This window comes from Dipteris shenzhenensis, chromosome 19 (assembly GCF_047967505.1).
Source record: "Dipteris shenzhenensis isolate YYH24624 ecotype China chromosome 19, Dip_SZ_1.0, whole genome shotgun sequence".
Taxonomy (NCBI): domain Eukaryota; kingdom Viridiplantae; phylum Streptophyta; class Polypodiopsida; order Gleicheniales; family Dipteridaceae; genus Dipteris; species Dipteris shenzhenensis.
In genome coordinates, this window is record NC_141614.1 from 1,294,708 (window position 1) to 1,321,728 (window position 27,021).

Below are 27,021 nucleotides of genomic sequence, written 5' to 3' on the forward strand. Positions count from 1 at the left end.
GGATGTCATTTTCAAAACTTTGCTAGCAATTATTATTTATAATGAATTGGAAATGCTCGTTTACATAATGAAGAATATGACCCTTCCAGATGTTCTTGCTACTTCATTGAATTGGCTGCACCGATCCTATAAAGAAAAGAAAGATTCGAACCAAGAAATTAGGCAGAGCCTTAATTGATCTCTGGTCCAGGTTCTAATCGAGGGGAATGTGATGGCCATGCCAAGATCTTAGCATGCGCACGTGCACGCTCACACAGAGGTATACATGCCAAAACTTCCATTCCAGTATAAAAGACAAGCAGCTAACCCCATGAGTTTGATATTTGTGAGGTTGCAATATCTAAGCTATAAGCTGCTTCCAATGGTTTTGACTGATGGTAATTTAATGTATCATAATGGCAAAGAGAGTTCACAGTTGCCCATCTTTATTTGAAACAGGCCACTATTCAATTGAATTTTCAATGTTGACAATGTGATCCCCCATTATCCTACATTTGTACTACAGAAGGAAAAAAGTTGACCTATACTCTATCTTGCAAATATGCCAACACGAATATAACAGATGCTGCAATGCTGAGCAGCATCAATGGGGCTGCTGGAAAAAATTTCCTTGTAGCAGCAAGACGAATGCCTGCACAACATGATACAGTGAGTATTTGTTGAATGCATCCAAAATGGCAAGGGAGTTATACAAAGAGAATTGAAATTTGCAGTAATTGGAATAGAATGGACATGATGATTTTAAATTCCTTTGACCAAAATAAGAGTCAAACACCCCATTACACCAGCTGCCAGCTTGCCTGACACATACACATGCGCAGATACACGCATGGGGATCTCTCTCTCTCTCTCTCTCTCTCACACACACACACACACACACACACACACACACACACACACGATGGCAAGAGGCAAATGAAAACGGGTAGGGGATATGGACACAGAAAAGAGAAAAACTAGTAAAGACAATGACAATAACAAAGAAAGTCCACAAGCGGAGCATTTTTGGTAGCCCCAGCAGGTCTTCACCCATGGAAGGGTATCCATATGTCGACATGCTCACTAGTTAAAGAAGGCCAAGAAAATAGACGGAAGAAGATTTGCACGTATTTTAAGGGTTGCTGCAGCTGAAAGTATTGAGTCCTGACCAAGAGGCATTCAAGTGGTTGACAAGATGGTGATTTGCTTGAGGGAGAGAGGCAGTAAGGAAATGAGGCAAACACGCTTCTGGACAAAAAACTTGTGCATAGTTCCAAGCAAATGGGGCCTTTAATCAGGGAAAATGAGTCCCATGCGTATATAGAGAACTGGATGCATGAAGAACGAACATAACAGGAACAAACCCCAAAGCAATTATTGAGCACTTGATGGGGCCAAGGATACAACTGGCATGTGCTTCTCAAATTGAGTGAGTATGCATACATATTCTGATCATGTTAAAGGGCGACCCTGCTTAGAAGGCTTTCCTTGACCCATTGAGCTAAATGGCTGAGAAGAATGGACAGTACTTAAGGAAAAGATTGTAGATTCGACTTCTACTTTTGAGGTCTTGTCAGCCAAGAGGTGCGAGGTGGTGTGAACATTGGGTATGCAAAGCAATGACTAAGGACTGTGAAGGTATTCAAGTGCCATGAGGACATAGATAGCCATAGTAGCATTGCAATTGGCAAAGCCACAACATTGGTAGTGGAGCTACAACGCGTCTCGCATTAAGCCACCATCAAGAGTACCCTCCAGACATGTGGGGTGTGGTTGTGGTTTCAACTTTAAGAAAACTAGAAGGAGCTTGTGGAGCTTGAGATGTCAAGGGCTGAATGACAATGTGTCATCCATGCTTGAGGAAGAACATCCAAACCGTGAGAAAAGTGTCAAGCTCCCACCAAGCCTTTTCTATTTCATACTAAGTAATCCACATGTCAGCTAAGCATTTACCAAATGGTGAACCACACTGCCAAGATCCAAAGGAAAAGATGGGGGCCTAAAAGCCAAAGTAAAAAATGTGCACTTGCGCATGCCCTCATCATGTGATGCATCCATTTGTAACATTTGGTTTGCAAAGCAATGACTAAGGATTGTGAAGGTATTCAAGTGCCATGAGGACATAGATAGCCGTAGTAGCATCGCAATCGGCAAAGCCACAACACCGGTAGTGGAGCTACAACGCATCTCGCATTAAGCCACCATCAAGAGTACCCTCCCAGACATGTGGGTTGTGGTTGTGGTTTCAACTTTAAGAAAACTAGAAGGAACTTGTGGAGCTTGAGATGTCAAGGGCTGAATGACAATGTGTCATCCATGCTTGAGGAGGAACATCCAAACTGTGAGAAAAGTATCAAGCTCCCACCAAGCCTTTTATATTTCATGCTAAGTAATCCACATGTCAGCTAAGCATTTGCCAAATGGTGAACCACACTACCAAGATCCAAAGCAAAAGATGGGGGCCTAAAAGACAAAGTCAAGAGTGTGCACTTGCTCATGTCCTCATCATGTGACGCATCCATTTGTAACCCAAGCACTAGCCAAGAACACCAGATGTCTATGCCTAGAAGGTAAAATTTAAAAAGCGATCATCAACCCTCTCTCAATGGATCCCATCGAAAGAAAGATCTTTGTGGTAGACAAGTAGCAACACACTTTTGCTTTGCATGATTACATCTAGTGGCATAGTAGATTATCTCCGCAAATAAGTTTCCCACTCGAGGCATGTAATCCATATATGATCATGGAGGTCTCCAAAAAATGGGATTCAGTAGTTATCCCAATGACGCGTCCAAGTCCATTAAAAAGCTCGGAAGATCATCATGTTCTAAATACACATGGGGCTCCTTTGTTGAAACATGACACACTAAATAAATACCTATAAACTCTTGAGGAAAAGGCTAGCCTATAATCTTACAACAATTGTCAATTAAGACCTCTTGCTCTCTAAAAGCATGAGACAGCTGCAACAACTCTAGTTAGTTAGGGTTGCACATGGATGATAAGCATCCTTGACCTACTTAACTTAAGTGGGCATAAAGATGCACAATCACACAGGGGGAAAAGAAGAAAGATCAAGAGGGGGGAGGGGGGACTAGGTAAAGAAGAGAGAAGGCAAAGTTGAAACAAAAAGGAGAGTTGAACTCACCAAATCATTCAGGCTGAGTTTGGGTCACCCCCTTTACAGCTAGATGCTGCATTTCAGGTCATCACGTATCTGTACAAGGTTGGGGAATATGGGGATTATACCTCAAGGCGTAGCAGGCTACCATGGATAGCTCTATCTTCTTCTATGGCACTTGCAGCAGGAGGAGACCAGAGGTGTTGGTATGCACATACAGAGAGATGGTTTAAGCAATTGGGGCTCCACATGGATAGACTACCTCCCTTCCAGTACAGCATGGATGCTCCGTTTTCTCCCCTCTTATCACACGAGGTCAACCAGGTTATCCGTGAGGATCTACTACAGCTACACACATTTCGGACCTGGTTGGGACCGAGTGAACTCCCAGTGAAGTTTAGCTTCTACAGAGATCACTTCTTACATATCACAGCGGAGGGTTTCATTGACCCACCAGGGTACACACAGATTCACCTACCCCACTCGCTCAGGATCTCTCTTGAGCAGTTCCGAGTCTCCTCACAGAGACTTCGCATTGAGAGCGGCAGAGCAGAGCGACTACCCAGGGAGAGGCGCATATGCACATTGTGTGACATGCAGGAGGTTGAGACAAAGGAGCATTTCATCTTCAAGTATCCTATGTACTATGAGATCCGAGGGCGTTTCCACTACCTCTTCAGGGATAGTTATGGGATTTTAGCCTGTTTCCTCTCCTACCCAGACCAGCCGTGTTTGGCAGGTTTCATTCATGAGGCACTTAGACACCGTGAGAGGTTACTCCGAGCACGGAGACAGAAGCAGACTTCTTCCTCGGCTGGTCCCTCTTAGAGCTCTATCACAGAGTTCTTTCAGCTAGATCACATTGACCCCCACGAGACGAGGCCTCGACATGACCGTGACCCGACAGCTCAGACAGAGGGTCGACACACAGATCAGACTTGGGGACATCCCCTTCTTGTTTAGAGTCGGAGCCCGACCGACGGGGGTCACAGTAGCCCTGGTCAGACGCAGAGCTACGACCAGGAGACGTGCCAGGACCGCACCTCTGAGTGGCCGACATCACTCTATTACCGACTTCATGCCTCCACTGCCTCATCCGTCCTGATATCTTGCTACTGCCGATGATGATGATGATATTGATGACGACGCTGAGATTGATATATAGTCGACCATCGACATGACTATGTTGTACTTAGGACTTAGTACTGCCATTCTGCATTTTTTCATTTTGCATTGGTATGGACGCCTGTTTAGTAGCTCCACTACCACAGCTTGTTGTATCAGGATTTTCACAGTCTCATAGACCCATCGGTCTTCCGAAGACTTTAATAAACTTTCTTTCTTTCTTTCTTATAGAAGCGGATCAATGTGTCCAAGCTAGAAAGGGGCAGGGAAGAAGTAGGAAAAATAAGTGATAGGGTGAAAAACCTATGACAAATATGAAGGAACAAGATGGGAAAGAAGAGCATGAAAGAGAAAAAGAGAAAGTGAGAGTTTGTAATGTAGATTATCTTGCAAAGAAACCAAAAGAATAAGGTTCTGAAGAGGTTATACATTAAAACCAAGGGGATAAAGGAACTATAAAAGAGTCATTCTCTCTCTCTCTCTCTCTCTCTCACACACACACACACACACAACCACTTGGGGATGGATCATGCTCCATAAAAGAATCTCTATTTCTATCTCTCTCCCTCTCTCAAGCACTATAAAAGAGTGTGTGTCTCTCTCTCAACCATGGATCGTGCTCCTAAGGGAAAATGGTCATAAGCAGTGACATAGAGTTCAAGCAGGGGTATCCCTCTCACCAACCTTTTTTGTCTTTTTATCCATGACCTAGAAGAATGGATGAGAAAACACAGCATAGAAGGTGTTCAAATTGCAGGATATGTTCTTATATTGCTTATTTATGCAGACGATGTAGTCTTCTTTGCAAACAGCAAGCAGAACAGAATAGAAACTTTACATAAAAGATTCCTCATAGGGAATTGGGGGTTAAGGATCAGACACCCTACCCCATCTTGAGATGGGCATGATACCTCTCGAGGGGGAAGCATTATGCTAATTCATAATTGAGAAGATGGATGCCAACAGATACCGCACAAGGCATTGGAAACCACACAAACCACTGGATGGCACCAAGAAGGGATGAAATGGATGGAATTATGGGGTATAACAGCTGCTGATATAGCAGAAGATGCATATGAAATCAAAGAGCTAGTGACATAGAAGATGCTACAGAAACTAAGGCAAGACCCAGGGGCAAAAATGCAGTTCTATAACAGGAATTAATCCAATGGATAGGTATGGGATGCAGAAATACCTTAGGGAAGACATAACCATTTTCAAAAAGCATCTAATATGCAAAATGAGAACTAAATCAGTCACATATGATCTGGAGGTCGTAAATGAGCAGCATGTACTGCTAAGATGCCGAGCCTATGCACACATCAGAGAAAATATGATGACAGCAGAGGCAGCCTGGGAAAATTTTAATGGAACGGCCAGCTACAAAGCTAGGAAGCTATCTAAAAGAAGTTTTTGAACACTGAAACAAAGTAGTTGGCTAGCACACAAATTATCCCAACAAGTACTAACTAAATATCATTCAATAGTATTCTGCTACACCCGATGTAAAAGATCACTATTTGTTGCCGGATCACCAACCCCATAGATCCTGAGGGTCTCAAGAGGAATTTAATACAATAATATTATATCATATCATATCATCATATCCTGAGGGTCTCAAGAGGACTTTAATACAATCATATCATAGTGTTCTGCTTCACCGAATGTAAAAGATCACTATTTGTTGATACACCTCCAGTCCCATAGATCTTGAGGGTCTCAAAGTACTTTAATACAATCATATCATCTCTCTCTCTCTCTCTCTCTCTCTCTCTCTCTCGCTCTCTCTACACTTTGGTCAATACATTGAGAGAGTGGACATACAAGCCATTGGAAAGGCAGCTTAACACGAGACCAATCCACACTAGCCCACACCTTCACCCTCAGAGCCATCATAGAGAAGGCCAGACACAAGAAATAGAGAGTGAATCGCTATGTTGTGGATTTTCAGAAGGACTTCGATTCAGTAACACCCGTCTCATTGCGTGACTTCAAGCTTTAGATATCCCATAGGACGTTATATGCGTAGTCATGGCCCATGCAAAGTATGCACGACACAAGGATTGTCAAAGGAGGTGAGCAGCTCCATTGGGATGAAACAGGGATGCCCCCTATCCCCCACCCTATTTGGTATGCACATTCACGAGGCTCGACTTTGCCATGGACTACCATATCTATACTGCTATATACTACAATGTCACTAAGCTCTACATAGAACAAAGGGACTGCATATGCCTTTGACAGCGTTGCGGGCATTCTAACATGAAGGTCAACTTGGGTAAAACTAAGGTCGTGATCTTCAACACCAAAGACGCATAGCTTCAACTAGAGGCATTCACACTTGTAGGGGAGTCAGTTGAGATAGTCAATCCTATGTATACTTGGAATGCATCTTCACACGTCCGAAGTTCACAATAAAACCAACAGAACATACATGCTTGACAGAAGGGCACGCTTCACAGGCAAGACTAGAGAGGCAATCCTTCCACGCACAATTCCAGCACGTGAACTTGAAAAATCATTCTTGTTTGGGGAAAATCACTCTTGTTTGATTCTTTAGCCCGACCAGCCATCCTACCTGCAAGTGTTTTTTGGACAATAGACCTCAGAGAGGATAAAGACTGGTTCTGAGAGACTACACGTCGTGATGCTATCTCACATGATCCGAGGGAAGAGACGATATTATCCCTGCAAAGTTCGCTGCTGTGAGACCCCTTCATGCAGACCCTCGTTCCGGATCATCACCTATCTGGACCAAGTTGGACAGCTCGGGTAGAATAATATAGGCCTATCATGCTTCCCAAAACAAAGAGGGCTCCTAATGTATATTCCACATGGAGTCTACTTACATGAAAAACTAGACATAGTATACATCTTTCTGGTAAAGCTAATTTCTAGGAAAATTCTCCAATTCTCTTATGTATTAGGAATGGTCCATAATACCTAGGAGATAACTTTGGACATTTTATCATAACTTCTGGCTCTACCTTGAGCATGTTTAATGCTATCCTTGGCTGGCTTAAGAATCTGATTCAAATCTTCAAGAAAGTCTCACTTCCTAAAGTCCTACAAATCCATACAAATTCTAATATGGGTAAATACTGTTCCCAATTAGTTTGCCTTTTACTGACATATGTCCGAAGCATATCCTCAATGACCTGATTCACCCTTTCAATTTGACCATCACTCAATGGATGGTCTGCAATGCTCATATTCTAGGTGATTTCCAACTAAGTAATGCACATTCTCATTCTTCCAGACTTTGTTTGAGTTTGTGTGAGCTCTAGATGCTCACACTGCTTCCTTTTCTCACCTGCGTGAGCCATCTAAGATTTTGAACCGTCAAGATATCATTGAATATTAGAAAGCGAGAAGCCTAGAACAAAAACTTCACATTTTAACACATGTGCTATCAAAATCTAGCTGAGCTTTTTTCTTAAACACATATGTATAAAAGGAAACAATAATATTTCATGTAACCATAATAATATGCATGACATACATGACAATCTTTAATATGTTTTTTGAGCATTATTTAATTGAACTGTCCAATTGTATACACTATCAATGTCATCTAACCTACCTTATGTGTATGTGGAGTTAAAGACGTTATCTTTAGAAAAGACTAACTATCAACTTATATAGGGGTACTAGGAATGGTGTCTATAACATGGTTGCAACACACAATCTTTCCTTAAGATTGAGTGTCAACCAAGCAATTTCTAATGCTAATCACAATTTCTTTGATGTATAACACACCGTCTACTCAACAAGAATAGATAGAGTGTCAACCTGAGAGCACATTAAAGATAATCTAATCCTATCCTCGACCTCTTCGATCCCTCTTAATAACTTCTTTCCATATTTTAAGAGTGAGGATCATGCTCACACTTTCCTTGTAGTAGGGACTCTAGAAAATCATTTTGAAATTGAGTAAAAGAATTCATTAACCATTGGCATTTAGGGAATCTACTACAACATTGAATTTTCCCTTTTGATATGTCAATTGAATATCAAATTCTTACATCAATTCCAGCCGTCTTTTTCCTTCTAATATGTCAATTGAATATCAAATTCTTACATCAATTCCACCCATCTAGCCTTTCTTCCTTGGACCTCTATCTAATTGCAAATCCATTTGATACATTCATGATCAAATATAGTCTCAAATTAGCACCATACACCACTTCTTTAATACATAAACTATAGCATACAGTTCCTTCTCATATATCAAGTAATTTTGTTGAGCAAGGTCTAACTTCTTACTTTTTTTAAGTTTGGTCGACGCCTTTGTAGTACTACCCTGACAGCAAAATCACTAGCAATTTCAACTAAGAATGGTTAATTGCAATACCTTTTAAAAGAGCTGCAACTATAGCTACTTTTAGTTTTTCTTCCTTTGAGGCTCATCCCAGATGAAGGTATTTCCCTTCCCCTTAAGCTGATCCGTCGTCGAAGAAGCTATGTTAGCATATTGTAGAATGAATCTTCTATTAAATCAAGACAAACTTAAGAATATTTGTTATCCTTTTAATTACGTTAGATAGGGCCATTCTAATATGTCCCTTATCTCTTCAAGATCCGTAGAAAGTTCTTCCTGGGGTATGATATGTCCCAAGTACTGTACTTCTTTAGCAAAGAATTGACACTGGGATTCTTTAGCAAAAAGAGAGATGTGTCTAAGCAGTTGGTACACTTTTCTCAAATTTTCCAAATGCTATAGAGTAGAATATCATCTAGAAATAATAGCAAAATTTCCAAAGTATGGAATTTTTACTATTCATAAGTGTTATAAATGTTATTGGACCATTAGTTCAACCAAGTGGTTCTTTTCTTAGTTTCTCTTTCTACTCTGCCGTTAGAGAAAGTTTTCACCAAGCCCGTGCTGTTGTAGTAGGGGACACTTCTCTTTTTACACCTATGGTGGTACTTGTTTGGGAAACTAGTAAACCTAGTGCAGACCAAAGTGAGCCACTTGGTTGAATTCGACCTTTTCTAAAATATTCAACTAGCTGTCTTTCCATCTCATGTTCTTCCATTTGACTAAGTCTATAAGGGGGTTTACAGACATGGGTAGATCTAAGAAATATCTGGTTGAATTTAAAGATGCTTTTCTGTTTGACTTGCTAGTCGTTTTATCCCCTGAAAGAGAGGTAGCTCATAAAATAGATATATTAATCATCAAAAGAACTTTATGCTTTTCAACAACATCAAGTAAAACTTTACTTTTTTCAAGTGCATAAGAAATTCCATTATCGACATATAACTTGCATTCTTGTGGATACGTGAAGAATTAAGTACATCATGAATGTCCAAGACTATATAGCCATTCTCAACCTAAGACAGCATATGTTCTGTTGAAGCATCTTTATCGCCTTAAATGTCCATCTCTATACCATGTATCATGGTGTCCCAAGATTTTCTATCACTGCCCTTTGCAAGAGTGACTACATATTTGTGCGCACTTGGACTCTCACGCAACTTCAATTTCTTGACTAACAAATGGTTTAAGAAAATATGTGTGGCACAATCATAAACTGCTCTTACTACTTTTTGCCCCTTAACATTTCACGCATCCTCATAAGGCTATGCAGACCACAAGTGGGCTATCACATTGCCGATTATAAGTAACACATATGGGTGCTTCCTCATGACTTCTACGTACTTTCATTACATTTACGCGATAACACTTGCACTCCATTTTCCTGTTTTTATTGAGGTTTATTTGGAGCAAGCTCTCATCTTTGGATTTTCTGGGCAATTCCAAGCGGAATTAAAGCAAAGATTTTCTTGCTTAGCTTTTTCATAATCCTCCTTCTTCACTAGTGGATATCTTTGAGTTTGGATTTTCTTGGGTTGTGCCTTGTAACCTCCCTTTTCAAAGTTCTTATTTCTTTTTAAATTGCAAATTTTATTGAACCTGGGAACAAAACTAGTTTGTCCCACAATTCCACTTTTAGATCTTCACATCATATCATCATAAATCAGGGCATAATTCATAGCTTCTTCAGAGGTTTGGGCCTTGGGGAGAATTTCTTCTCACCTTCACCTTCTAGTTGTCTTTTATAACCCTCACAAAACCTCTTATTCTTTGAAAGTCATCAATGTCTTTTAGCTTGAGGACTACTTCTCAATAATTAAGTATACATTGAAATAAAAAGTTCATGTCATATTGTAGCTATCCCAAGCTTTCCGTTCCCTCTCAAGCTCATTTTCAAACAAGAATTTCTTTGGGAATGCTTGTGTATTGTAGAAAAAGTGTAGGTCATTATGTCACTCGATTTGATAACCATGGATACCAAAGATCCATCACCATACTATAGATGGTATAAACAAGACCGTGCTCAAGACAACAAAAGTAAACCACACAAAAGATGGTAAAGTCATACTGAAGATGATAGATCACACAGTGTGATAGATCACTCTAAAGATTGATAGAGTCACACTGAAAGTGACATGGACAAACTGAAGGTGATAGAGTCACACTGAAGGTGTCATATGCTAGCGCTGTAAATAATGTGGTCACACTGAAGGTGACAAGAATTATGCTAAAGATAGCATGCATGGTCATTAGCCATGGTAAGAGCATCCTTCGAACTGTAAATAACCATGTGCACAGGATTTGTAGACCATAATCGGCTGGGGTGTGAAGCCCCATCACAAGAACTCACAAAAAGAAAATTCACAATGTGGTCAATATGATCATAAGAAAATAGGATCTCCAATAATAATCCATACATGTGTAGGAAAAGTCACCTACCCATCTGTGAGCCCCATATGAGGAGGGCATGGGGGAGGTAAACTTAGGGTTTGGTCTGCCACATAGGCAGCATATTGGCTGCCATGTGGGTGACAAACTCAAACAGAAAAGCATAGGGAGGGGGCTACCACATGGGCAGCACTCATGCTGCCATGTGGTCAGCACACCTCAGAACATACTTGGCATGTCAGAGGCTCTCTGGACGGCTGGAACAGTATGGATCAGAGGTGAGGTGGTTGCAGGTTACATGCGACTGTCTACAGCATGTAAAGGACCAGATCTGAGACTCTGAGGAGTCCAGACAGAACAGGCAGGTGCTGTACAGGCTACTTGCAAAGGGTTGTACAGAGCTGTTGAAGAGGCTCCAAAGCCTAGAGATGGCCTGGACAAAAGAAAGTTTTCTGGCACATGAGGGAGGCTATCGGGACAAGCATATGATGCAGGATTTGGAGCAGGTCCAGGTTAGAAAAGAGGCTCGATCACATCGGGACGGGGACAAGGGAAGATCTGCTTGGGCTAGTGGCTGGATGCCACGAGACTAGGTGGGGTTTGCAAGGCCTCAAAAAGAGGACTGTGCCAGGTTGGTTTATACAGACTAGGGGGAGTTGGGTCCCAGTTGGTTTTGAACAAGGTGGGTCGGCCATTTTGAGGTTGTTGGATCGGCCTGTTTGGGAGGGGCATTTGCCCTGTGTAAGGGGTGTTTGGAGCTGCAGCAAGCCTGCCTCAAGGACAAGATTTGGGACAAGGGAGGTGGCCATCAGCAGCAAACAAAGAGCCCATAGGGATCAAGACCCTTGGCTGTCTACCAGGGCAGCAAGGAGGTCAAGTCTTCTAGGCATCCACTGCCTCGCAAGTAGCTCTTCAAGAGAATAGCTTGGAGGTGTGTTTGTCGGCACTATGACTAAGGTCTACAGAAGCTCAACGAGGATCTCGCAGGCTTAGGGATCTGGAAGTCCCAAGGACAACACCTTTTGGAGTAGGGACAGAAGACCATGATTTGGTGGGACTTTGGACTCCTTTTGTATTGTGTTCTTTCAAACACAAATATATTTTGTTGGTTCTATATCTCTTGTGGAGCATTGTCTATTTACTGGCTTGCACACATGTATGTTGAGTACAGAAAGTAAAGAAGTTTTGGATTCCGTAGTTAAACATTTCTGTGCGAAATGGCCTATCTATCAGTCTTCCGCCTACGGGTACCCTCTGTCTAGTTGATTTCTAACAAAATGTAGTGGAGGAAAAGTGTAGGTATGTTATTGTTCCCTCTGTCGCCAAAACAGTTATCCTCAATTGGCAACAACTAGGCAAGGGTACTCAACCATAAAGCCTGCTTATAGAGCTGAATAAGATGAGGATAGCCATGGTCTAGAAGGTGTGTCTAGTAAGTGTACCACTTATAGTAGGTGAAACACTGGAAATTTGGTGTGTATGACATCGCATGTGATGCTAGTGAGATTCCACTCACCTACATCATTAATTATGTACTTGTGTGGGAAGAAAAGGCTAGGCTATAGCCTATAAAATGAGGCATGTATCTTTCCTTATAATCATTCTACATCGGTGTACTTTGCCTCAGCCCTTGACTCCATGTGTCAGCTTCTCTTTGCAACATAACCCTAACCCTAATACCAATGATTGGTATCATAGCTACTCTATCTTTCGATTCTCAGCTTCATAAAGCTGCCATCTTCTAGATCTGCTTGCTTTCATTATGCCCATTTCGAACCTGCTTCATGAGACCTCGCAATTTTTAAGGAGATACTTTTGCCGAAGAGAATATGCATGGCGCTTTTCTTTGAAGAATGATCTACCTCAGCATTTGGACCAGCTTCTAAGGCAACTCCCATTAAAACGGCCTGCCTCGACTTGTCATCACCTACAAACTGCTTGAAACATCATCATTTTTCTCTACAAACAGCCCTTTTTTTTGTTGTTGGAGCCGACCTTCAGCCTATTGCCATACTATTATAGCCCGTTGGTTTATCTCCTCATCGTGTCATTTTCCCTCAAGTCGCCATCTTATATATATCCCATCACATTATGTCTATTCCTGCCCATTGTCCTTGTGTTGCATCACTCATTTATGTTACTCTCTGTGCTGCCTGCCATTCTTCTCCAGAAGCCCATCATTTTTCTTCCACACATCAAAACGACGAGTCGATCTGTAATAGGTCATCAATTCTAGCCACCGTTTTCACCACAAGAGCAACCCGTCATTTCCAACAGCAATAGAGTAGTGAGTAATAAACCAAGTTTTAAATGGCTGTCCGCTGAAGAAAAGAAAGCCTTGATGGAAGCTCATAAATGCTTTCTTTGCAAAGAAGAAGGCCATCAAGCCAAAGAATGCCCAAATCGTAAGAGAAAGGAGCCTACTGATGATAGGGGTGAGCAGAAAGATGAGCAGGGGGCAAGAAGTCCAAGCCCACTACCGAATTGATGCCTGATGTGATTAGTGAACAAGCAAATGGCGATACCACGAAACTATGCCAAACAAGGGGCAAAGTGCATGATCAAATGCCTTTGACTTTCTTTGACCCAGGCGCTCAATTTTTATTTCCCCAGAGTTGGGCCCTTTCATATCTTTGCAGAAGTTAAGTGATGTGACTTACAAGCTAAAGATACCGGATCATTGGAGCATTCATAATGTGACTCTCCCAAAGCCATTTCATAATGATGTGCCATAAGATATGCCTTATGAGAAAGACCCTGAGGTAGAGGAGTTGGATGAGACCTTGGTTCCAAAACAAATCTTGGCACATAGTGAAAGAAAAGTCCGACGTAGAGTTTTCCGTCGCTATTTGGTAAAGTTTTGTAATTATTCACCATTGAATGCGAAGTAGATGGAGGAGGATGAATTGGCAGATTCACCTTAGTTATTGCATCTCTATATGGAGGCTTTTCAGCTTGAGCCGACTTCGTTTATGGCTCTTTCAGGCTCAGCAGAGCACCGGTCTGGAGCATCGCCTGATGCTCAAGAGTGGGGTAGCACCTCCACTCCCTCAATACAGACAAGCTCACTTATCTAGAAGTCGCGCTCAGTTATCTAGAAGTCGCTTGGTGACACTTCATGTCTCAGCTCTATAGAATCATATATGCACTATTAGTTATGCATTGTTTATTCTACAATGTTAGTTCTGTGTTGCTCATCCTGTAATTCTGGTTATTCATTGCTCGCTTTGCAATGTTGGTTATGCATTGTCTGTTCTGCAATGCTATTTGTATGCCAGTGTTATTATTTCTTTTGTTGATGTACTGCAGTTCTTGAGTGCAAAACGAGGTCGTGTTGCCACGTTTCAATATATTGAGCATGCGTTTGATAAACCCAAAAAAAGACATATTTAAGAGTTTTAGAGTAAGTACAAGCTTTTTTTGAATGGGCGTTCAATGCTTAGAAGATGTACATGACTTGATTCTTGAAAGTTGAAACACAAACATTCTACATGTAACATAGGTGCAAAACTTTAAAGGACCGAAGATATATCACGATTCATGATTCATGTCAAAAGGACTAAAGAGATGAAGATGGAGATGGAGGGAGATGAAGAGGAAGCTTGATGGAGATGGAGGGGGAGCTTGATGGGGAGGGAGAGGAAGCTTGATGGAGAGGGAGATGGAGAGGAGACGAGAGGGAGATGGAGGGGGTGAGAGATGGACAGGGATGTTCTTGGAGGGAGAGGGAGGAAGAGGGAGATGGAGATGGAGACGTGGGCAGTGGGCTGCTTGGTGGAGAGGGAGATGGAGAAGGAAGAGTGCTTGATGGAGAGGGGAAGGGGTGAGAGGGGTTTATATGCAGGTTTGGAGGAGAGGCAGGCCCCAAACAGTCAAAAATGGGCAGAAAGCGGTCACTTTTTGAAGCTTCCTGCAAAACCTTATCATCCAAAAACCCTAATCTACTGGTGACCGTACGAGACCATACGGAACAGTGCGGAACGTATGGAATGTTTCGTACGTCAAACGTAAGCGACCTTGGTCACGAGGACGTGAATTTTCTAGACCTGTGAATACCTTTGGCCTCTCATTGATTAGAAATTAAAAAGGACTAATCCACTGTATTAATTCCATGGGCCTAGGCAAGGAGCTGAAGGGAAAGAGAGGGTAAAAATCCCAAAAAGTAGCTCCATGGGCCACGTTTGGCAAGCTGACTTGAGAAGTAAGCAGAAAAGTCAAAATTTGCTTTGGGACAATTTTCTAGACCAGAGGAAGGCAGAGAGAGGCAGGTCAAGGGCTAGGAAAGTGCCCCAGGGCTATTCTAATTTTGACTTGCTGGTTTTTGACTACTAGAGCAATCTGTGGGTTATTTGAGAGCTGTCAGGGCTGCCAGAAACTCAAAAACAGGATTCGCCTACAGCTAGGGAGCCTCTAGAAGAATCTGCCATCAACGAAGGAGCTGCTAGGGCTGTCAAAAGCTCAAAATTGAAATTCGCCTACTGCCCACGAGCCTCCAAAACACCCAACAGTTGATCGTCTGGTTGCCATAAGGGCTGCAACTAAAGGAGCCAAATGTAAGAAAGAGGTTGTGTATTGTTTTTTCATAGATTTCAAGAAAGCCTTTGACAGTGCCTATGGGAAAGATTGGAAAAACGTAAAGTTCCAAGCGTAAAGTTCCTCTAGAACTCAGAAGCCACATACCGGCTTTTTGAGAAGGTTGTAGCTGAGTTAGCACAACCACTAGTAGATGGGTCATGCGCCAAGGGGAAAGCTGCAATAAGGAGTGACATAGGGGTTAAGCAAGGCTGCCCCCTCTCACCAACACTTTTTGGTCCTTTTATTAATAAATTGGAAGAGTGGATGAGATTCGGATTGCAAAGTATGCTTTGTTAATGCTTATCTATGTAGATGATGTGGTATTCTTCACAAAGAACAAGGAGAGCCCGCATGCACATCTGGATGCATTGAGAGAATTCTGCACACACTCTAGAATGCACGTCAATATAGACAAGACAGGAAATGGTGATCGGGACACAACCAACACGTAGACGTCACATTTGAAGGAGGACCCCTCAAAACAATCAACATATAAAAATATCTAGGACTAGACTTCACACACAACTACAAATGGAATGCATGCGAGGAAAGAAGGATTCTCGGAGGTTTGAAAGCTCTATATAGCTTCCAAAATAAATGCAAAAAAGCACATCTGTGGAATTGGGAAATGAGAAAGTTTCTATATACCATGCTTGTGCAGACAATAATCCTTTACGGATGCCCCGCTTGGATACTCGGGCTCTCTAGGATATACTGGGAAAAATAAAAACTTTAAGTTAAGGGTTAAGGCACACACACCCTACCCCATCCTACTGGCTGAAATAGGCATGATACCTCTAGAAGGGGTAGCATTATGCAAATTCATGGCTTACGTCAACAAATTCATGTCAGTAGGATACCACACACGGCGATGGAAGCTAAGCAAACCATAGGTTGGCACAAAGAGGGAATGAAGTGGATGGAATCATGGAGCATAACACCCACTGATATGCCGGAAGATGCATGTGAAATGAGATTGTGACACAGAAAATGCTACATAGAGAAAGCAAAACCCGGGGACAAAATTACAGTTCTAAAAACAAAAAATTAACTACATAGACAGCTATGGAATGTAGAAATACCTTGGGGAAGGCATATCAACATTTAAAAGGCATCTAATTTGCAAAATCAGAACTAGTACACATGATCTCGAGGTAGAGGGGTAGATGGGCAAGACCCAGGATCCCCAGAGAAGAAAGAACATGCAAAATCTGCCCCACAGGGGAGGTAGAAAATGAGCAGCAGTACTCCTATGATGTAGAGCGTACGCACACATTATTGGCACTTAGGTCACCTGGTACTTTTAGTGTCTTATGACACCTAGTACTAGTGGTACCACTAGGACACTGTCCTAGGGTTTTTCTTTATTTTGTACTTTGTACTTTCATTTGTTAGTTGTTGATGTGACGGCTTTCACCATCATCTCAAGGTCGTATTGATGTCCTTTGGGCCCTCGTATGTGCCATGTAGCTTTAGTTATTGGCACTTACGTCACCTAGTACTTTTAGTGTCTTATGACACCTAGTACTAGTGGTACCACTAGGACATTGTCCTAGGGTTCCCCTTTATTTTGTACTTTGTACTTTCATTTGTTGATTGTTGATGTGACGGCTTTCGACGTTCTGCTCCACGTTTGTACCTCCTTCCGCTTCCTTGAGCCTACAGTGGCTTGGTGCGGTGAACAAAAATCTCTTTCAGTAGCTTACTAGCTTTTTGGCTGGCTGCTCTAGCATATTTTTTAGATTATCCCTGCGGCTCCAATAACCCTTCAATACGACCAAGAGATGATGGCCTACAAACCCCCCTCCATGGTATGGGCTGAAGTATTCTAGAAACCTCTCAGAATACCTGGTATTTTTTGGTCATGGTGGCACATGTTCATCCCAAGGGATATAGCCACCTATGAATGTACAAGGTAGCTAGATCATGTAACAAAGGAAACCAAGTGTAAAGCCTATTGAAAGACTTCAAATTTGGGACGAGGAAGTGCCTTTGTAAACAGATCTGCTATGTTGTCTTTTGTGGGAAGGTAGGACAACTCTATGTCTCCTGCTGACAACCCCTCTCGAATATAATGATAGTGGACCTCAATGTACTTGGTACGCGCATGAAACACTGGATTACGCGCAATAGCCAAAGCACTATGGCTGTCACTATAGACCATAGTGGAGGATGTCTGGCGGATACCAAGATCTACAATTAACTGTTGAAGCCCTTAGACTCTATTGTAGCGGTGAAGGCTGCCCTGTACTCAGCCTCACAACTGGATGTGGCAGCTGTTGATTGCTTCTTGATGAGCCAAAAGATACATGAACTGCCAAGCAAAAAACAGTTGCCGGTATGTGATACTCTGGTGTCGGAACAACCTACCCAATCACTATTTGTGTAAGCATGCATGGCAAGTGAACCCTGATCACCATAGAAGAGGGCTGAATCCTAAGTGCCTCTAAGATATCTGAAGACTCTCTCACTGCCTACCAATGCTGTGAACTAGGCATGTGCATGAACCTGCTGAGCTGGGATACTGCATACTGTAAGTCAGGTCTGGTGTGGCACAAGTAAATGAGACATCCAACATCAGGCTGGTAAAGAGTGATATCACATGGTGGGCTCCCATCATGAGCTGAAAATTTGAAGCCAGGGTCCACAGGAGTAGAGGTTGGCTTGCAATCCTCAAATTGAAAACGATCAAGGAGCTGTCCAATATACTTGGACTGTATCATCATAATACCCCCCTCAACATGAGCAAACTGAATGCCCAAATAATAGTGCACTTGTCCCATGTCTGACATTTCAAAAGCTTGCTGCAAATCAGCCTCGAAAGCTGCAATATGCTGAGTATCAGGGCCCGTGATCAGCATGTCATCCACATATAAAATCAGCACTAAAAAATCGGATCCACTCCCACGGACATAAAGAGTGGGCTCTGTTGGGCTATTCTAAAAACCAAAGGACAGTAAGTGTGCATGAATTTTAGCATACCATGCCTTGGGTGCCTACTTCAAACCATAAAGGGCTTTTCTAAGCCGGCATACCTTGTTTTCAGAGCCAACAACCTCAAAGCTAGGAGGTTGTGTCACATAAACTTCTTCCTGCAGATCCCCATGAAGAAAGGCAGTCTTGATGTCAAGCTGGTGCACTTGACATCTAGTGCACTTGCCAATGGTGATGGGCTGCAATGGCAATGACACATCTCATAGTAGTAATCCTGGAAGTGGGAGCAAAGGTCTCCTCAAAGTCAATGCCTTGTTATTGGGCATACCCTTTTGCAACAAGACGGGCTTTGTGTCGATCTATGCTTCCATCAGATCTCCTTTTTAATTTGTAGACCCACCAGGTACCAATGGCATGCTTGCCAGGAGGTAGATCTACTAATTCCCATGTGTCATTTTTGGCAATAGATTGCAGCTCAGCTCTCATTTCATTGCATCCATCCACTCTTTGTTGTCAAAAGCATCTTTATGGCACAAAGGCTCTTCATTGCAAACTATAGCAAGGAGTGCAAACTCAAGAAAGTGACCATTCATCTGTCTATTCCCTGATCTTGTCCGGGCAGCAAGAGGTTGATTTTTGTTTGCTGTCCCTCAATGTGTCAAGAAGCCATATGGGAACTTGTTTTTGCTGTCTATTGACAGCTCTTTCTTCAATCACAGCATCATGAATATTGGGATCATTTTGTGCTGGAAGAGGAACTTGCAAATCAGCATGGGGTGCTGGCTGATCATTGCTCATTGGAGGGCCTGCAGGAGGCTCATGTTGCTGGTCAAAGTCCCCTCCTGAGAGGAGAAGAGGTAACGAAGAGTCAAAGGCATCAAACATATCAACTTCCGGCTTTGCTTTGCAGTCCACAAGAGGAGAAGCTGAATGTTCAGCAAAGATTACATCTCTACTGACAATAATTTTCCCAGTATTTGGTTGGTACAACCGATACCCTCTGCTCTCTTGGCTGTAACCAATGAATATGCATTTGATTGCCTTATCATTAAGCTTATGTCTCAGCTGAGATGATACATGTACATATGCAAGAGACGCAAAAACTCTCATGTGTGAAAGTGAAGGCTTCCTACCTTTCCATGCTTCATAAGGTGTAACAGTTCTCAATGCCCTTGTAGGTGATCTATTCAACACATAGTTGGCACACATCACTGCATCAAGCCAAAATTTATTGGGCAAGGACTTGGCCTTAAGCATGCATCTGGCCATCTCCATAGTGGACCTGTTCTTTCTTTCAGGAACAGGATTATGCTAAGGAGTGTAAGGAGTAGTGCATGAGTGAACAATGCCCCGTGAAGACAAAACTGCATCAAACTCCTTCGACATATACTCTCCCCCCCTATCTGTGTTGAGGGTGACAAGCTTACATCTTGATTTATTCTCAACCATATTCAGTCACCTCTGAAAGCATTAGAACACTTCAGATTTGGCTTTTAAACCATATACCCAGCAATATCTTGTGAAGTCATCAATTAGAGTCATGAAATATTTGTACCCTCCAATGGCATTTGTCCTCATTGGGCCACAAACATCACTGTGCACTAGCTGCAATTTCCTTTGTGAGAATTTTGGACAATCTTTTTGAAAAGGAAACCGATGCATCTTACCCAAAAGACAACCCTCACACACATGTTTGGAAACTGCTGTGTGAGTTTGAGCTACATCATTTGCCATGCCTTGTGAATGTAACTTGGCAAGAGCTCTATAATTTAGATGACCCATTCTCTCATGCCAAAGATGAGTTTCACCAAGCTGTGAATTTGAAATAGCAAATGCTTCAATAGAAAGTGCAGCTGAGTGATAATCAAGGTGATAAAGCCCCTTTTGCAAAGTGCCAATGAGAACTATGGCATTGTCATCACGAAGATCATATACTAGGCATTTGTATCCATCAAATATCACTCTGAAACCTAAAGTGGCAATTGCTGAAATTGAAATCAAGTTGACTTCAATTCCAGGCACAAAAAGAACATTTGTCAAAGTGACAGGATGGCTTGAGATGGATGTGAGCTGCACATCTCCAATTGCCTTTTACAGCATAGGAAGCATTATTAGCACATCTGACAGTCCCCCCTCGAGGTGCATTAGCCAAGGAATGAAACAACTGTCTGCAAGAGGTTACGTGCTTGGAAGCACCACTATCAAAATACCAAGACTGAGCATCATTAGCAGAAAAGAATGCATCAACTTTGGAGGGATCAAAAGAGCAATGGACAGCCCATGCCCAATCATCCTGGAGAGCATGTGCATGTGAGGCATCTGTTGGCTCATGGGATTCAATTGCATGTGAGGCATCTAATGTCAATCATGCTTTCTTCTTCTCCGGAACAATGCGCTTCCTGCATTCTGAAATTTCATGCCCTGGCTTGCGACAATAGTTGCATCTTTTCTTCTTGGACTTATCTGCAGTATTTTGAGATAAATTGGAGGAATTGCCACTGTTAGGCACATATTTAGGCTTGCCCATAGGCATGGAAGCCTTGCCTTTTCCTTTTTGCTGTGAAGCAAATGCATGATCAGGAATAGTAGCTTGCCTATTAGCACGACTTTGCTCTTCCTGCAAAAGCAAAGTGACTAACTGATCAAATGAGTAGTGATCAGGATTTCCATTGGCTACAAATCTAAGGGTTGTAGCAAACCCTTGATATGTGTCTGGCAATCATTTAGTTCAGCCTCCTTCAACCTTCTACTTTCATAAGTTTCTGCATGTCCTTCATGTAAAAGATTTGCTCCAATGCAACCACCATAAACATCAGCTTGAACTACAAATGGCTTCTACAAGCCAAGCTTCATAAAGACGAGGGCTGATGTTAGAGCTTTCTTCGATTGCTCAAAAGCTGGTTTTTTCTATCTCCCCATGTAAAAGCTTTTCTTTTCTTAGTTAAGTCGTGCAAAGAGGATGCTTTGTGAGAAAAATGATGCATAAAACTCTTGTACCCCAAGACATGACCTTACCTCATTAAATCAAGCCATTTAAGAATCACCTTCAACTTATCAAGATCCGTTTTGATCTCTCCCTCAGAAATGATGTGCCCCAAAAACTTTATCTTTGAAAGGAAGAACTTGCTCTTCTTGGCACTTGTGAACAATATGGCTCAAACACAATCCTCAAATGTTCTTTTGTTCCTCCTCATTCTTACTGAAATTATGATATCATCAAAGCATGTTCCTACAAAGGATCTATGTTTTCGAACAATTCAGCACATCATACAGTAGAATATGGCTGATGCATTACTCAACCCAAAAGGAACCTTCATAGAGTCCTTATGCTGTCCGAAAGATTGTTTTGTAGATGTCTTGAGGGGCAATCCGGACATGAACGTACCCAATGCTCCCTTCAAACTATCTAGAGTCTCGTCAATCAGTGGGATTATAAAGCGATTCTCAATAGTCGTCTTGTTTAATGCCCTAACTAGTTCACACGCATCCTCCATGATCCATCCTTCTTAAGTGACACAAGCACTAGAAAACAGAATATGGCCGATGCGTTACTCAACCCAAACGGAACCTTCATAGAGTCCTTATGCTGTCCAAAAGGTTGTTTTGTAGATGTCTTGAGGGGCAATCTGGACCTGATGGTACCCAATGCTCCCTTCAAACTATCTAGAGTCACGTCAATCGGTGGGATTATAAAGCGATTCTCAATTGTTGCCTTGTTTAATGCCCTAACTAGTTCACACACATCCTCCATGATCCATCCTTCTTAAGTGACACAAGCACTAGCGAACAGAATATGGCCGATGCGTTACTCAACCCAAAGGGAACCTTCATAGAGTCCTTATGCTGTCCAAAAGGTTGTTTTGTAGATGTCTTAAGGGGCAATCCGGACCTGATGGTACCCAATGCTCCCTTCCAACTATCTAGAGTCTCATCAATCGGTGGATTATAAATCGATTTTCAATTGTCGCCTTGTTTAATGCCCCTAACTAGTTCACACACATCCTCCATGATCCATCCTTCTTAAGTGACTCAACTAGGGAACAGAAGGGTGTACTACTGGGTCTAATCGATCCAAGTTCATCACACTCTTGGATTGCGCTTCATGAAAAGGGTTAAAGGGGTTTAATGTCAAGGTCATCGGTGAGGGTAATTTGTATGACTAGGTTGGTCTAAGGCCAAAGGCCTAGGTGATCCTGATTATGAATGTGCCTAGGGGCAAATAGATTTATGTATCCCAAGAAGGGGGTAAAAGGGGCATTTAAGTAGGCCTTGATTAATTGACAAGTAGCATCTAGATCAATCTAGGGAGATTGAAAGCTTTGTAAAAAAAACTCATGAACTAAAATGGGACGTGATTTTAAGTCAGTTTTATCGTAGAGCAAGGCTATAAGGATAACCAACTGCAAACACCCGATTTTCCGTGTAGTCAGAATTTGTTTTTGGTATCAAAGCATGGATGTCATGAGCAACGATTGACATGATGCACGAGAATCAACGTAGCGGGATAGTGAGTAATTGAAGAGATGCACAATAGGCCTTTGCCGTAGAGGGGAGTTGGCCGGTGATTGATGTGCTCATGCATATTTGTAAGATTGAGGGAAAGCTAGGTTTCGAGCGAATGATGCAAAAAGGGTATTGTGCGTAGAAAGGGTATTCAAATTGAAGATGGTTGTGCAATTCACTAAAGCGCTAGATTGGAAGTCGAGGGAGAGCGGCACATATGGTTTTCACCCTCGTCCATTACACCATATTTGCAACAGTAGTGGCAACTTTCATGAGAATAGCATATCTAACCTTATATATAATGTCCAGATATCAATGTAGGTGATGGGAGGATTGAGAGCTAGTGTATGTGGTGGATTCCACTTAGTGGACCTATAAGCCTTTCGGCTTCATCAAGAATTTGTAGTCTAGTATCAAATGACCCTCCATCTGATGCGATGATTGGAAGCTAGTGTATGTGGTGGAATCCACTAATGTGGTAGATTCCACTTAATGGAATTATAAGCCTTTCGCCTTCATCAGGACTTGTGGTTTGGTATGGATCACACTCCACTTGATCGTAGATCAACCTTCCATACAAGACAAGGGTGATCTTCACATCCATAGGGTATTTGTACCCATCACTTAGTTCCTAAAATATTCAGTGGGCCTTCGACATGAGCCCGGATGTGTTTGACAGTAGAGCGAGATCACGTAAGTTATCCAATGATTCATAGTGGTCTCTGTGACTATTATTGTCCTTGAAGCATTCGTTATCTAGAAAAATAACCTAGACATGCATATGCACATTAGATAGATTACTTAGAGATCCACACGCGGTTGAAATTTTGGGTTTAACCTGAGTCTTCTAGACAATTATGAACCTAGGCAGCCTATGATAATTAAATGTTTTGCACCCCTTTTTTATTAACTGCATGCATGCTCAGTAGAGGGATCATGGAGCCAATTTTTTTAAAAGAGTTTATTAAATTAAACCGTGACGAAACCAAGTTCTAAACCTAAACACAAGGTTTAGAATAGCTAATCCATAATTAAGTTTTTGTTAATCTTGATTATCTAATTGGAAATGAATCAATTAATTTTTACCCTAATCAGTTTTTTATTCCAAGTAAGCTTTCTGTTATTTTGCTTTCTAGCTTGCTACTTCATTAGTATAATCTAGTAACTTTGGTTGCAAATCTTCTCTACCCTCTATCTAGATTACAAATTCAGTTTTAGTGCTCCATGCTTGCATGTTTGTGGCTTCAATCTACTAAACTCCTTCCCATCCTTGACCTCACCTCTTACTTACAACTCTTTAACTACATTGCAAAGTCATACACCATCTTTAAGACATTAGGGACACTTGATAGATTTTGCTAGAAGAGCCACATCTAGCACATTTTACACTGTTCAAACAGCCACCGTACCAGACGAGATGATTGGAAGCTAGTAAATATGGTGGATTTCACTTAGTGGAATTAATAGCCATTTTGTACATAGCACTTAGCTGTGGTATATCTTTTTGATGATTGGAATACCCCCTCAGGATGAGGTTAAATGTAACAGGAACTTCATGCCTTTTGCTATCAAGCGACCTTTATTTTTCATATCCTCAACAAAGCATCCATGAGGATTAAATCTGACCTGCAAGCCCTACTCAACCATTTGACCAACAGAAACCAGGTTCTTGGTGATACTCAAGACATGAAATACATCAGAAAGATATTTCTTTTTCCCATCCTGCGTAAACAAAGGAACTTTACCAAGCTGCATAATAGGATGTGCAGTATCATCACCAATCTCCACAAATCCTAGTCTTTCCATTTTCCTTGCATCCTGCATTCATTCTGCATGACCTGTCATGTGGTTTGACGCACCTGAGTCAACATACCACACATCATTGCTTTCTTCTGCACTTGTCACAGAGTTGGTCATGTGCTGCACCATAAACAAATGCTCATTTCTATCATCATCTTGTCTACTAAATCTCTGGTTCTATGGAGATATTCATTGTACAAAAATAAACATATTTTTGTTGGTAGAATTTATAGAAATTTATGTCCTCTGCAAAGCATGCTTTTGACAATTTACCTTGCCATTGCTGCTATAATACAACTAGTGCCTATTCTCCTGGCTATTGGATCTTGGAGGCTTTGGTTGTATGGAGGTTTCCCTATTAGATCCTTGCGGTGGGATCCAGGGGAATGGGAGTAGATAGTTGCAGGCACCGAGAGAAGAGCATCCCCTTCTTTTGTTACACGGTCAGAAATGTCAAGATATTCCAGCTTAGTTGTCGAGGTTGAAGGCCCTCTAGAGCTCCTCATTGGGACACTTTTCAGATTTCTGCAGAGATGTAGAAAAACTTTTGGAGGAGACTTTGGAAATCCCTCAAGAATAGGAAAGTCATGTTATTCATCTGGCTTACTATTCATGGAGGGATTACAGTGGACTTGTGGAGATCCAGGTTCAGGGCTGACCCTACTTGTTCTCGATGCCATTCAGCTGTCGAATCAGTGCAGCACTGCCTTTGGGAGTGCACTTAGGCGAGGATGGTTTGGAAGGGTGTTGCTAGGATACTTTGCACTTTTCAAAGAGCACCCTTCTTCATGACTTGGGATTAGTTGCTTGGTTGTCACTCACTGGTCCACACGCTTTCTTCGAGGGACATGACACAGAGACAGCTTTCTTTGTTCGACGACATCTTGTGGAGTCATGCTCCCTCTAGGATGTTCCGTTTACTCCATTCAAAGCTCCCCACGCTTCTATAAACACATCTTGGGAGAATCTAGCTAGTATCTCAGCATGGCATATTTGGAGAGCCAGATGTACAGAGGCTTTGGAGGACTCCCAGGTTCACCCTTCTCAGACTATGACCAGTATCTAGGTAGATAGTATACACACTTTGATGGCCATTTGGGCGAACATACAGGGAACCTCCAGGATTGCTACTGCTAGAAGGGTTGCTTTCCTCAGACTCTGGAAGGATTGTCCTTTCTTCTCTGACTCTCCTTCGAGGATGAGGTGGCATTTCTAGCCGCCACCTGGGATTTTTGTTTGGTCATTCTAAGCTGTTTTTTTTTTCTCAGTGAACATTAAGATAAAACTTTACGAATAGAAATGAGCCAAGAGATGCACTACTTACATCATACACTACTCACATGATGTAGCATCTATAAATTTCAAATCAGATGTCAGGTTTGCAATACACCTGCCTTAATTTTGAAGACCATTTCACAACAATATGCTTTGAAAATGGCAAGATATGCACATTCAAGAAAATATACTAGAAAGATGAGGAAAGATAAATCAATATAGCGTACATACTAGAATCATCCATGCACAATTATTCAAAAAAGGAATCACCATACTTAAACAAGAAAACTGGTAATATTTCAAAGCATTTCGCCCAACAAAAATTGCTATAGGCGCTAGAAATACAAGGATTTGAAACATGATAAGAATGACACTCTTACCAAAGATTGCGACGAATAGAAGTGCACTACCAAACCCAAGTGCATCACCGATATCTTTTGTATCAAGAGACCTCATGAGCACAAATGCCTACCTCACAAAAAAGATCAAGAAGTGAGTGCTCTCTCTCTCTCTCTCTCTCTCTCTCTCTCTCTCTCTCTCTCTCTCTCGCGCGCGCACGCGCATTGAGCTATATCTCTCTCTCTTGCGTTGGGCTATATCTACTTGAGATGAGCCGACCAGGGAGACCCTACTATGACATATCAAAGAGTAGCAGGAGGCAATCGGGCCACTGGATAGAGAGGCTGACAAAGCACAGCGTCACGTCACAGATTTCTATGCATTTGAGTCAGCTCCAAAACACATCGGGATGGAGGTGGAGGAAATAGTTGACATGCAGGCAGCCTGGATTACTGAGAGAGGGATGCAGAAACCACCTGTAGCATGGAGAGTGACCAGAGCATACTCTATTGAGGTCCGTCCTATCACAACTTTCCTTAGAGGAGGCCGCCCGAGGCAAGGGGTTACTCTGAACATAGCCCAATAGGTTCTAAGATCGAGGAGACCACGTCCCGCCACAGTATGACACATCCCAACAGACGCAGATCCGAGACATTTTCAC

General features: G+C 42.1%; 1 protein-coding gene across 1 annotated transcript in view; it reads right to left on the bottom strand.

Moving 5' to 3' along the window:
• Positions 1-3: 3 nt before the first annotated feature.
• LOC147889898 (Transmembrane proteins 14C) overlaps positions 4-27,021 on the bottom strand; it is a 57,802-nt gene continuing 30,784 nt past the window's right edge. The window contains exons 3-4 of the mRNA XM_087390988.1: positions 26,402-26,489; positions 4-631 (exon numbers count right to left, since the gene is read on the bottom strand). Of these exons, the coding sequence (XP_087247114.1) occupies positions 522-631; positions 26,402-26,489 (198 nt within the window). The 3' untranslated portion in view covers positions 4-521. The remainder of the gene's footprint in view (positions 632-26,401; positions 26,490-27,021) is intronic.